This window comes from Gigantopelta aegis, chromosome 4 (assembly GCF_016097555.1).
Source record: "Gigantopelta aegis isolate Gae_Host chromosome 4, Gae_host_genome, whole genome shotgun sequence".
NCBI lineage: Eukaryota > Metazoa > Mollusca > Gastropoda > Neomphalida > Peltospiridae > Gigantopelta > Gigantopelta aegis.
The window spans coordinates 80,888,279-80,903,147 of NC_054702.1; the positions used below are offsets into that span (position 1 = coordinate 80,888,279).

General features: G+C 37.9%; 1 protein-coding gene across 1 annotated transcript in view; it reads right to left on the reverse strand.

Moving 5' to 3' along the window:
• Positions 1–750: 750 nt before the first annotated feature.
• LOC121370017 (neuroglobin-like) overlaps positions 751–14,869 on the reverse strand; it is a 38,763-nt gene continuing 24,644 nt past the window's right edge. Inside the window, exons 2-3 of the mRNA XM_041495111.1 lie at positions 3,199–3,436; positions 751–915 (exon numbers count right to left, since the gene is read on the reverse strand). Of these exons, the coding sequence (XP_041351045.1) occupies positions 751–915; positions 3,199–3,436 (403 nt within the window). The remainder of the gene's footprint in view (positions 916–3,198; positions 3,437–14,869) is intronic.

The following is a 14,869-nucleotide window of genomic DNA, read 5'->3' on the forward strand; positions in this document are numbered from 1 at the left end:
GCCCAAATCATGTATTACAGTTTTGTCGTTTTATTTCTGTAATTACTGTACTTCTACAATTAACTGTTACCAAATCATTTTCTATACTCTGACGAAATAATATAGTGTATGCAGTTCTAATCCACCCACTGTGTTCTTGAAACAGAACCATCAAACTCGTGACACGACATTCTTATTTATCTTCCTTGTTAGTTCATCAATAATTTCCGCTGAGGTCATCAGTTGATAGAACAATGATAAAAAATGCACGCACCTTAATTAACAGCAAGACACAACGCAATTCTTCAGAAGTTACTTCACTAAAACTAGTTCGACCGTTCTAGGTTATTCATCACGAAACGCCAGCCATGAGATTGTGTTCCATGATTCGCCACAAACGAAGAGTAAATTAAACGAGTTTTACATCTCTCTTTTTTGTTTGGCACGTGAAAGTTAATTACAGATCGATGTCAGGTCTGCTATGCCACTGAGACAATGTATTTTATGTTACAATATTTTCGTGTCCGCTATGCCACTGGGACACTGGTTTAATACAGTACGTTCGCATCCGCTATGTCACTAGGACAATGGTTTTATGTTACAGTGTTTTCGTTTCCGCTATGCCAGTGGGACAAAACAGTATTTTCATATCCTCTACGCCACTGGTACAATAGTTTTATATTACAGTGTTTCCGTGTCCGCTTTACCACTGGGACACTGGTTTTTATGTTACAGTATTTTCGTGTCCGCTTTGCCACTAGAACAGTGGTTTTATGTTACAATATTTTCGTTGAACTCCGCATCCGGATTTTCCATCCCCTTCCGCATCTGGATGCCGATGTACTGGTAGACCCGCTTCCACGACTCGTTCACCTCCTTGGTGTACCTGTCACCCAACGTCACCCTCAGTCCGTGCTGCAAAGATGGCCACAGTTTCTGGAAAATAAAGCAACTTTTAAAAAGCTGAACGACAAAACCAATAACATTCTCAAAATCGTAATTCTGTAAAAGTCGTTTAGACAATGTCGTGAGCGTTCCTATGGTTTACTAGGTTTTTCGGATATAGGAGGATTGTTACTTTCCAGAACCATGCACCATCCCTGCTACTTTGCCTGTAGGAAGATTGACACTGCAAAGACTGGTTAGACGAATCTAAACCTGTACAAGACAGACGAATCTAAACCTGTACATGACAGACGAATCTAAACCTGTACAAGATAGACGAATCTAAACCTGTACAAGATAGACGAATCTAAACCTGTACAAGACAGACGAATCTAAATCTGTGCAAGACAGACGAATCTAAACCTGTACAAGGCAGACGAATCTAATCTAAACATGTACAAGACAGACGAATCTAAACCTGTACAAGGTAGACGACTCTAAACCTGTACATGGTAGACGACTCTAAACCTGTACAAGATAGACGAATCTAAACCTGTACAAGATATACGAATCTAAACATGTACAAGACAGACGAATCTAAACATGTACAAGATAGACGAATCTAAACTTGTACAAGACCTGTACAAGACAGACGAATCTAAACCTGTACAAGACAGACGAATCTAACCCTGTACAAGATAGACGAATCTAAATGGGGTTCTAAATAATTGTGATGACATCTACTTATAAAGCAGAGATTGATCAAGATTGATAATTTATGGAAGTATTTGTAAGCAGTAGTAGTAGTAGTAGTAGTAGTAGTAGTAGTTATTTACTTTAAGCCGTGTGGCTCATAAGCATACAAGTATATACAATATAAGTCATATATAAATACTCATCAGCATAAACATAAACAAGTGGATGTGTATTTGGAGGATGGACAGTTATATATGTTGCGATCTTAAATGTAATGCATATTTTAAATATTTTCCAAGGTTACAAAGTTGTTTTCTATTCTGAACAGACAGTAATTGTATTAATTTAAAAACAGACGGTCTTAACCAGTAGTATTGTTTATTTGTACATACAATACGCGAATATGCAAATACAATGGACATATTAAAATAAAACGAAATTCATCTTCAATGTTATCACGACTACACATACGACATTACACGAAATTTTGTGATAAGAGATGCATAACAAATATGTAATGATATCCTCAGATAATATTGTAAACAGAACGTATCCGTTAAATACCTTAAAGTATTATTTTTTGGTGAATTGTTCAACAATTTATCTATTTCTCGAATACAGTGACCTGACAGGCGCATGTTAACTCTTTTTATAAATATTACATGATTATCAACTTGATGATTAAACCATACATCTCCAAATCCTAAAGAAAATAATAAATGTTGTACATGGTGTAACCAGTTAAAAGATTCCTGACTTGCTAACATATCATCATATATTGATTTCAAGATTATTCATTTCTAAAAGCTTCAACCAATATTTAACAATTCTTACTTTACGTACTACATGTAGAGGCAATCTTCCTAATTCTATTAACACAGCTGCTTTCATTGTACCTTTTTTCACATTCAATATCATTTTACAAAAATCCATATGAACTTTTTCTACATCAAGCAAAGGGTAATTTACTGTGAAAAAACGGTGTCATTCACAACATACTGTACACTGCCTGATAGAGTAAGGTTTGTTATACTAAACGACACCAGTAGAGCACACATTAATTATTTAACCATCGGCTATTGACATTTCATAATTCTTACACACCATCTTGAGAGGTAACCTGTTGAGGTTTTACATTAGCAGCATCATGCTAAACATGACAATTTTCGCACTGTTTAAAATTATTTTTATGAAAATGACGTTTTCGTGCGCTTTAAATTATTGTTTTGAAAAGGGCGTTCGCGCGCATAAAAATGAAAATATCAGAAAAGTCCAGAAACATATTTCCATTAGGTTGGTCGCCCTGAGCATGGGGTCTTTTATATGCACGTTCTCACAGACACAACCTTTTATATACCAGTCGTGGGGCACTGGCTGGGACGAGAAGAACCTATTGAGTCAGCCTAGGGAATTCGATCGTACAACCCACGAGAAGTTCTCTACTCGAAGAAGAAAAGTAAAATTCTTTGGAAATAACAGAAACAAACTATTTTTGTGTGCAATTTACAAATCAATCTGCTCAGAAATAAATAACTTATAGTAAATTCCATAGTATGAAAAAGGCGTTCCTTGCTGGAAGGACTACAGATGTCCCCCTACCCCACTATTGTCTGTACGTTTTGATTAGATTCAGCTCACCTTGAGCATCTGCGGTTTCACGTTTCTCTTGACGTGCGTCTGGCCGATGGAGATGAGGACGCTGTTGAGAAAGTCTGAGTCGTCGAGGTTCTCCACGGCGGCGCCCAGCCCCTCGAGCACCGTAACGGCGTGCTTCGTGAGCATCTCGTTGTCGATGTCCCACTCCAGCTGGTTGGACTCGTTCATCTTGATGATCTTCGGAAACAGAGACTTCATCTCGGGCTCGGTCTGGAAAAACCTGTAACCAAAACGAAAATCATTCATCTTGATGATCTTCGGAACCAGAGACTTCATCTCGGTCTCAATCTAGGAAAACCTGCAATCAAAAACGATTATGTTACGGTAATTTCGTGTCCGCTATGTCACTGGGACACTGATTTTTATGTTGCAGCATTTTCGTGTCCGCTATGCCACTGGGACACTAATTTTTATGTTACAGTATTTTCTTGTCCACTATGCCACTGGCACACTAATGTTCATGTTACAGTATTTCCGTTTCCGCTATGCCACTGGGACACTAATGTTTATGTTACAGTATTTTCGTGTCCGCTATGCCAATGGGACACTAATGTTTATGTTACAGTATTTTCGTGTCCGCTATGCCACTGGGAAACTAATTTTTATGTTACAGTATTTTCGTGTCCGCTATGCCACTGGGACCTTACCAAATGTATTTAACATTCAATGAGTGATAATTACTTATTCAATGTGCTGTAGTGTCAAGTAAACATACCATCCATTTAAATTGTTAGATAAAACTGTTGGATATTGACGTCTAATCGTAAGAGAGTAAACTCACCTTTGACGAAGAGAGAGAGAGAGAGAGAGAGAGAGAGAGAGAGAGAGAGAGAGAGAGAGAGAGAGAGAGAGAGAGAGAGAGAGAGAGAGAGAGAGAGCCCGCTGTTATCACACAGAAATAAGCAAAGCAATCTTTTATATGTATCACAAGAACAGTGCATCCCACGGACTTTGATGTCGCTGATTGGAATGGGAATAAACTCGAGCACTTCGATGGTGATCGACCCTGTGACCCATCGCACCTCGAGGCGAGCGCTTAACTACTTAGCTCCATCTCCTACCCCAAAAGGCAAACAAAACGAAACGTTTGCATTCTAAAAATTAACATAATCGAGCAAACACTCCATTCCTTTTCTTTATCAGATAACGCTATTGGATATTAACAATAGTATCAGTGATTATTATAAACTAATACTAATGGTATTTTTTTGGAACACATGGCATGGGCTCAGTCTTACATGGTTTAGTGACGTTTCAGAATTAATTAGTAGTAACTCATTCTTCTCACATAATTTGCCAAAACAGCCTTTAAGAGTGCCTAACAATTATTACATATTAAGGTACAAATTTGAACTTGATTTTTAACATCCAAAATGGTCGGAACGATTTTACAAACCCAAGACCGTGGTATGTATTATGCTATCTGTGAAATGGTACATTTATAAGGTATCTTGATGCTAATCGAAAGAGAAGCCCATGAAGTTAAGTGGCGGTAGAATGTTTCCTTTATCATCTGTGTCATCCATAACCATATGCCTGACGTCATAGATAACAATATAAATCTGTTGAGTGGGTCCCTAAATAAAGCATTTTTAATGTATTTTTTCTTTCTATCTTAATTGGAGCGGGACGTAGGCCAGTGGTAAAGCGCTCGCCTGATTCGCGGTCAGTCTAGGATCGATCCCCGTCGGTGGACATATTGGGCTATTTTCTGTTGCATCCAGTGCACTACGACTGGTATTTCAAAGGCCGTGGTATGTGCTATCCCGTCTGTAGGATGGTGCATATAAAAGATCTTGCTACTAATAGAATAATGTAGTGGGTTTCCTCTCTAAGACTATATTTTTAAATTACCAAATACTTGATATCCAATAGCCGATAATAATTAATTGAATGTGCTCTAGTGGTGTCGTAAAACAAAACAAACTTGAATGTTCTTTCTACTTTTAGTAGCTTAATTACGAACCGCCTTGAGAGATTGTTTTTGAAGATTATACCGGATAGTACTGCTTGGACAGGACGTGTTGATTTCCGCTTTAATACAGCTGTGCTTATGTAGTTCCAGTACATAAATTCAGGTCATTTAGTCTTAACTCACAGTGGGACCCTCACGAAACCTATCAAAGAGGACACAAAATCGATATGTGCGTCAGGTGTACACGATGAAGAACAAAGTGGTGACTTATTGAACTTTAAAAGCACACAAGTGACATCTCATCGACCGCCAGGAGTCGAGGTTTATAGATCTTATCGAACCTTGGGTCTCTCAAAGAACCAACTGATGTAAGATGAAGCCATCCTCTCGGTTAATTAGCGCGACGAAGAACCACATATTTAGCCTCGTGGAATGTTAGACGTACTCGGAACCACCGGTTGTTGAGCGTATTCGATAATATCGAATTGGGGATTTTCTGTTACTTGCTCGGCGCATTATACCGTCATTAAACAGACTTCAGCTCGGAGCATTCTTCTGTGGCTTCCTTTAAACTTTAGTTCTTTGGCCCGAAGTACGTTGGGAAATGATCCAAAAATATAATCCACAAAAGGAAAGAGATTCTTCAAATATTAATATGTATAAAGTTACAGAAGAAATAAACGCCATGATTTTATTATTAGTAGTTATAAACGATATGACCTTTAGAAAAAAATCCCGTTTTATATGTAAAGGCTAACAAAATGTATCTAAATCTGTAAACGTCTTCAAATTTCAAGGGCAGTACAAAATAAACTATAACGACATGAATAACCTGATTATATGAAGAGAGAAAATGAAGATTATAGCAAGAATAGATAACCATGCCAAAAATATACAGATATAAATGATCATATTAAATGTATGAAAATCACGAAAGACCATTGACTTTGTTAATACAATGATAATGTGACCAGTTTTTCTGACTAGTTCACACGTTTCTTCCCAGATATTGTGATCCGATAAAACTCATACTGAACAAGTAAAAATAAAAGATGAGAAAAAAAAGAGTAAAGTTTGTTTTATTTAACGACGCCACTAGAGCACATTGGGTTTTTTTTATCTTATCATCGGCTATTGGACGTCAAACATATGGTCATTCTGGCACTGTTTTTTTTTAGAGGAAACCCGCTGTCACCATATAGGCTACTCTTTTACGAAAGGCAGCAAGGGATCTTTAATTTGCGCTTCCCACAGGCAGGCTAGCACAAAACATGGCCTTTGTTGAACCAGTTATGGATCACTGGTCGGTGCAAGTGGTTTACACCTACCCATTGAGCCCTGCGGAGCACTCACTCGGGATTTGGAGTCGGTATCTGGATTAAAAATCCCATGCCTCGACTGGGATCCGAACCCAGTACCTACCAGTCTGTAGACCGATGGCCTAACCACGACGCCACCGAGGCCGGTCAAGCTATTTGATGTCTACTAATTGTAATAATATATGGTTATTTCGAAACAGAGAGATACAGGTTACTCCTATCGAAAAAGCAGCTATGGGTCTTTAATATACATTTTCCCATATGCAAGACAGTACATACCACAGGTATTGGTTGGATCATGTAACCTATTACACCTCTGTCGAACGATCTACAACTGAGTGTAAAAGTTTATTTGTTTAACGATACCGATAGACCATATTGATTTATTGATTTATTAATCATCGCCTGTTATATGTCAAACATTTGGTAATTTTGGACTCCAGGTCGTAGAGGAAACCCGCAAAAAAATTTCATTAGTTGCAAGAGATCTTCTTTGTGCAATTTCCCACAGACAAGACAGCACATACTACGACCTTTGATATACCAGTCGTGATACAATTGTTGGGATATGATACGAATTCAACAGAATAGGTCCACTGAAGTGGTTAAATGTAAGCACATTTGGCCAGCGCTCTACTGTCTGGACTAGATCCCGCCCAACTCGTAAACGATTATGATTGATAAATGATTATTGAATGTTTAACCACACCCCGGCATTGCCCTTTTGGGACATGGGTGTATAGCGCAAGCGACAGCCGGAATGAATCGGTTAATGAACCACCTGTTCAGGCCGGTAATACAGCCAGATGCGGTCATATAGCAAAAAAGTGAAATGGAAATGTTCTCAATTTTAGAGTGAAAGTAAATGCTTATATAATGTATGTTCACAATGGTGTATGTTGTTAGTGCCAATGAGAACCCGTTTAATTTAACATAGGTTTCAATGGCAGATGACATCTGGGTTGTGAGACCTTAGCCAACTGAAAATGCAAACAATATTTTTAAAACAAAAAAGTAACAATGACATTTTAAAAGCTTATTTTTTTCCTTGTATTAATAAAATGCACCAAGTTGATTGTTTTGTGCGTGTGTGTGTGTGTGTGTGTGCGCGTGCGTGCGTGCGTGAGTGTGTGTGTGTGTTTGTGTGTGTGTATGTGTTATTTTTATTTTAAACCGGAAATTCGATCAGTCTGTTGTGACTTTTGCAACGTCCTAACAATCAATCACATTCGTTATACTTTCGTAGATTTGACGTATTCGGTCATGTACATAAAAGAAACACTTCTTAAGGTATCACCAATAATTCCCCTAAGCCGCAAAGTCTTCAAAAACGTATCGCGGTCAATTGCTTTTCGTAAAGTAGTTTACTGCGTTTCTTACGCCGTGCGGTTTGCGTATTGATTCATTATAGCAGATATTTCTCTTACTGCCTGCTCACGACCAATTTCCAGGTGCATACATCACAGCTAACTAGCGGTACCAACACATCTTTGTTACTGCAGCCACACTGGTACAGATGTATTGATTCGAGAATGCTCATTATGCAGCAGTTCTACCTAGAATCGACGTCCCTTCTCTCACATTTGTCTGTTTTATTGCCACGGGATAACGCTAGATTTAACCATTACTTAGTTTTATTGCCATGGGCATTTTCTTTAATATATTACTTCTAACCGTAATGCAGTAAGATGCTGGACACTTTCGACTGATTCAACAACGTGCCATAACAGACACCCTATGGATAATAAGATTTGCTTTGCGTTACAGAGACATTAGCCAACAATGTTTTTTAAAACAAGAATATCCCATAGCCCTTCGTTTTATCTAAAGTTCACAACAGACTTTACAGAGAGCTAATCTGAGTCTGTCTTTAAAACATTCATAGTCAGGGAATGAGATTCCGGGCTGTTTAGCCGTTTAGGATACGAACGTGTTTTTGAAAGTGTATTTTTATTTCTTTAAAACATTTTATCACACATTTTATGACATTAATATTTATTGTAAATAGGTCTTTGGCTTTGCCTTTTTGAATTTAATATGACCTGTGTGTTCGAAAGAAGAATTGTAAAATTGCAGTTTCGCTAACACGTCTTATAACATCGTTTCAATCAACTATAAGTTTAATAAACTCCAATGTTTTTGCTGTCAACGTGTACGGTCAACTGCTTTTATAACAAGTGTTTGTAAAATATAATACAAATATTTGTACAGTGGAAAATGCTTCTTGCTTCATACATTTTTATGCAACCGTTAGTATAAGACTTGTCTAAATGATACTGAAGTTACTCAATTAAAAAAAATAAAATAAATGAAAATGGTCTATTTTAAATGGTTAAGTAATTTAAAAAAATACACATTCGGAGATTGCTGCCTTTAGCATAGCTATAGAAAATTGCATTCGCATTTAGAAGTCAACAACTGTTTGACATTTGAATTCTCGCTAACGACCGTCTTTGAGTACATTTTAATTATTATGTACAAGGTTGTGGGTGGGGAAGGGGAGGTGTGTGTGTGTGGCGGAGTACAAAAACCCGCTAGTTATCTATACCATACATATACTTCTTCAAGTGACTGATTACAGACTCGGTGTCCTGTAGTTATTAATTTATTATGTTGATTTTATGCGATACTTCCATTTTGTGATGGCCCAATGGTGGTGGCGGATGGCACATGCGTGCCCATAATCAGGTTGGCAAGGTGCAATATTTGAAAATACTTCTGGCACTGGTATCTGCAGTGTTTGAGTATAACCCACATTGAGAGTAATTTACCTCATTCGCTCGAGTTCGAGTGTCTGGCCTCACGGTATATTTCAGCCAGTTTGAGTATAACCCACATTGAGAGTAATTTACCTCATTCGCTCGAGTTCGAGTGTCTGGCCTCACGGTATATTTCAGCCAGTTTGAGTATAACCCACATTGAGAGTAATTTACCTCATTCGCTCGAGTTCGAGTGTCTGGCCTCACGGTATATTTCAACCAGTTTGAGTATAACCCACATTGAGAGTAATTTACCTCATTCGCTCGAGTTCGAGTGTCTGGCCTCACGGTATATTTCAGCCAGTTTGAGTATAACCCACATTGAGAGTAATTTACCTCATTCGCTCGAGTTCGAGTGTCTGGCCTCACGGTATATTTCAACCAGTTTGAGTATAACCCACACTGAGAGCAATTTACCTCATTCGCTCGAGTTCGAGTGTCTGGCCTCACGGTATAGTTCAGCCAGTTTGAGTAACGAGATAAATAACCTCGATCGGATGTGGACTTTTATGAAAATCATTTGATGGATCTTTGACGTTCATTCCACACATCCACGACATTCAATCACAACTATCCGCGATGTTAAGTGACACGACCATACGAATTTGTGTTGGAATATTTGCTTATCGAAGCTCCGGTGTCTTTAAATCAACGGAATGAATGCTAGACTGTTTAACGACACCCCAGCACGGTTATTAGGATTTAATGTATGGAAATTGCAACACATGGTCTAGACAGGGTGGGACGTCGACCAATGGTAAATCACTCGCTTGATGCGCGGTCGGTCTAGGATCAATCCTCGTTGGTGGCCCCATTGGGTTATTTCTCGTTCTCAAAAATACTTTTTGTTTATACATCCATTCATTTCACCTTGTTTTTCGTGCATAAGTAAAATTAAGGTTCATGCACGCTCTCCTTGGCACACGCGTGTGTTGTCTGGGATGTGCAGTATGTATCCCTCCCTAAAACGTACTCAGATTTGGCCCATTGGGCTATTTCTCGTTCCAGTCAGTACACCACGACTGACATATCAAAAGCCGTGGTATGTGCCATCTGTGGGATGGTGCATACGTAAGGCCATAAGCCCATAAAAAGAATCAAGTTATATAAGATAAGGTACAGCAGTTACATAAGTTATTGCTACCCTTCGGTGGGCCCATTGGGCTATTTCTCGTTCCAGCCAGTGCACCACGACTGGTATATCAAAAGTCGTATATGCTCTCCTGTCTATGGGATGATGAAAAATCCCTTGCTACTAATAGAAAAATGTAGTGCATTTCCTACCTAAGACAACACGTCAAAATTACCAAATGTTTGATATCCAATAGCCGATGATTAATAGATCAATGTGCTCTGGAGGTGTCGTTAAACAAAACAAACTTTAACTTTAACATGGCCCACACAGAGAAGAAGACCACTACACATGCTGCTCTAAACGAGTAGCAGCAAGATATCTTTTATATGCATTTTCCCAGACAAAACCGCATATACCGCGACCTTTTACACGTAATAGGTTGATTAATCTAGGTACTGAGAGATCCATCCTACAATACTAAGTACTTTTAGAAACAAAAATGCTTTCATTTCATCCATTGATTAATTTCAACTAGTTATTTTGTGATTAAGTAAAATTAAGGTTGTAAAGTTTGCTATTAGTAAGATCATGGTCATTCTAAAACTGTTTTTAAAGGAAACCCGCTGTCGCCACATAGGCTACTCTTTTACTACAGGCAGCAAGGGATCTTTAATTTGCGCTTCCCACAAGCAGGATAGCACAAACCATGGCCTTTGTTGAACCAGTTATGGATCACTGGTCGGTGCAAGTGGTTTACACCTACCCATTGAGCCTTGCGGAGCACTCACTCAGGGTTTGGAGTCGGTATCTGGATTAAAAATCCCATGTCTCGACTGGGATCCGAACCCAGTACCTACCAGCCTGTAGATTGATGGCCTAACCACGACGCCACCGAGGCCGGTCAATTAAGGTTAAAGTACACTCTCCGTGGTACACCCGTCTGTTATCTGGGTTGTCTCCGAAGTCTGTATTCCTCCCTAAGACTCACTCTGGTTTGATTTCTCGTTCCAGCAAGTGCACTTTTCATTTAAGGTTCAAGCATGCTGTCCTGATCACACACCTCAGCCACTTGGACTGTCTGTCGATGATAGTGGCTCAATTGTTAGTTGTCAGTAATTAGAGAGGCCAGTGCAGTGACCGTGCACCTGCCAGTTGTGCACTTATTTCCCTCTGAGCCACACATACGCAGTTCATCCACACGGTTACACTTTCAGGTCGTTAACTGACATGTCTGTCGCCATCTGCCTGGTAATACTGACCTGTCACAGTCAGACGTTGTTACCAGGCACGTGTGCAGGAAATTATGCAAAGGGGCAGGGAGCCTGGACTGTGGCAAGGGAAAACTGGAGTACGGACAATTGCTCACCAATAAAGTGAGAAATAGGACAATTGCTCACCACAATTGCTGATTTGTTTATCAATAAAAAATTATTTTAGGTTATGGTATGTGTGTGTAAATGGTTGGGTGGGAGTGGGAATCTCTGATATTATCAGTGGGTATGGTAACGTCAGTTTATTAAACACCTTTAAATAAAATAACAAAATTAATTTTAAATCAGCTATAATTTAAACACGTTCAGCACATCAGTTCAGCATAGAAATGTCAGTACAAGAGTTCTTGAACAGCACATTATAGTTCAGCACAAATGAATATTGTAGGAGATATTCCGAAGGAAATATCCCAGTCCCCTGTTTCCATCAGCAAAATCCTGACACAAATTCTGCAGTCTGCTTTGCATCTGCTGAGTGGACCTCTTCACCCTCTTCCTAGGTGGTTCACCTCGCTGCTGTTGGAGGATGAGGGTGGAAACCAGTGCCTGGTCTTTGTGTAGACTGTCGATAGCTGTCCACACAGAAGGGTGCTGATGGCCAACCAGCCTCTAGAATCCAATGTTCCATGACTCATATCAATTTTACAATTTTTTGTGATATTTCAAATCTTTTTTAAAGCTTTGATGGTCAAAGTGTTAAGTCTTGCAGAGTAGTAATAAAAGGCTAAAAAGTAACTAATTACTAAAATCAACACATAATTCTAAAAGTTTGATCTACCTAAACCAACAATACTGTTTGAGTAGTTATCCTAAAAATATAATGTAATTAGTAATTAACACCTATACCTGAAACACGTTATATGCCTTTGATGTTCATAATTACAGTCAGAAGTAACTGCCTCCTTAAACAATTATAGGAACCTCAAAAACTTTAATTAATTGAATTGTGTAATTAATACAACTTTGAAGTTGTGCCTTTAGAAATTCTATGTTTTATGTTCTTTTTTATTAACAAAAGAAAAAATATCAAAGGTGACCACGATTATTAACTCCAGTGCCTTCTAAAAATTCTGTTATTTTTTATTAATAAAATAGTAAATACAATTTTATTAATAAAAAAACCCTAAAGGTGAGCAATTGTCCTATTTCTCACTTTATTGGTGAGCAATTGTCCAGTGAGCAATTGTCCGGTGAGGTACTGTCCAGTGAGGTATTGTCCAGTGAGCAATTGCCCTACATTCGGGAAAACTATATATAAAATTTGCTTTGAGCAGGGAGTTTCGATTCCCTCCATTGCTTCTGACTAATATATATATATATATATATATATATATATATATATATATATATATATATATATATATATATATATATATATATTGCAATAGGCCTACTGGTCTTTGAGCATTCACAATATACATAAAAATAAAATAAAATGAAATACGGTGGCATAGGCGTACGGGCTTCTAATTTTGTAAAGGAGCAAGCTTGTTTTGTCCCCGAATTAAACGAAAATACTCGAATCTTGATAACAACATCAAACAGCTATATAGGATTGCAAACGAATTTCTACGCATTCTTGCATGGATTACAACTAATTTTTAAGTAAAATGATGGAAATACATGGTAAAAAGGTCTCAGGTTAGCACATTTCCCCCAAATATCTCTATAATTTTTGCCCAAATGTGAGGTTTGCTCCAGAACTGAGTGGGGTGGGGGTTGGGGGTCAAGTGCCTCTCTTTGCCCCCTGTCTCGTACACTTATGTACGGTGGTATATGAACACACAATCATACAAATATTACCAATCATAAAAAGACATATGCTAAGTGTTACCTGACGTCTGTTACATGAACAAGTAATTAATTAAACATATACGTAAATACCGTCGTGTTACGGAGAAACTTTAGACGTATAATATATTATTCCTTAGTTGAAACGCTTTAAAACAGTACATTTCGTAATACCTGAGCATTATTATCGTTACACAAATCAATTAATTTGAATATACCAGGGTATTTTCTGAAATATTGTGGAATATACTTTTTTCGTATGTTATCATACAATAGACAGACAATGAAACTATAGGTTAATTGACACACACACACCCCAAGAAAAGAAATAAAACGAAAACAAACAACAAAACAACAAAACAACCAGATAATGAATGAATGAATGAATGAATGTTTAACTACACCCCAGCACGAAAAATACATCGGCTATTGGGTGTCAAACTATGGTAATGCAAATAAATAAAGTGATGATCAAGATCAATATAAAAATTCAAGACTTAAAACAAAAACAGTGTAAAGAACTGTGCCAAAACACAAATATCATAGAATTTTACGGATACTGAATTTTACTCAAAACTTCAATTTTGTGCTGTATTGGCCATTCTCAAAGAGAATGTTACACCCCTGCACCACGGTGAGGAAACAACCAGATAAAGTAATCCGACTATTTACCGTATACGTTATTCATGTGGACATTTTTGCTTAATTTCATGTTTTACTGTTACACTCATATAATACTAGTATACAAACGGTTTTTACTTTCCAGTAGACAGCTGCAGTGATTAAATATGAAAGAAAAGTCTGTGCTATTTCCGTATCTTAACAATGCTTGAATATCCATCATTAATATCGACATGGCGTAAGTGTCGTGTCAGAACAAAAGTCTTTTGAATTATTTTGTTGATAGCAAGACACCATTAAGATTATTAAGTCTTACAGAACTGGAAATGACTGTCTATATCGGTTTTAAAGCCGTGCAACATTTCGTGTTTTTAACACATTCCAATTAGGCTTGTCTGTTCTTGAACGAAACAACGCATAGTCATACAAAGAAAGAAAGAAATGTATTATTTAACGACGCACTCAACACATTTTCATAGTCATACAAATGCCGCATCCTGTTTTTATGTTTAACACGAACATTTTTAACAGCATAATCAGTCCAACAAAACACAATAAGCAAGTACCTGGATTACAATACCTTGGTTGAACACATCCTATCTTTTTAAAAGTTTAAAGTTTATTTTGTTTAACGACATCACTAGAGCACATTGATTTATTAATCATCATCTATTGGATGTCAAACATTTGGTCATTTTGGCACAGTCTCAGAGAGGAAACCCGCTACATGTTTTCATTAGTAGCAAGGGATCGTTTTAAGCACCATCCCACAGACAGGACAGCACATAACACGACCTTTGATATACCAATCGTGGTGCTTTGGCTAGAACGAGAAATAGCCCAATGGGCCCACCGACGGGGATCGATCCCAGACCGACCGTGTATCAGCCGAGCGCTTTACC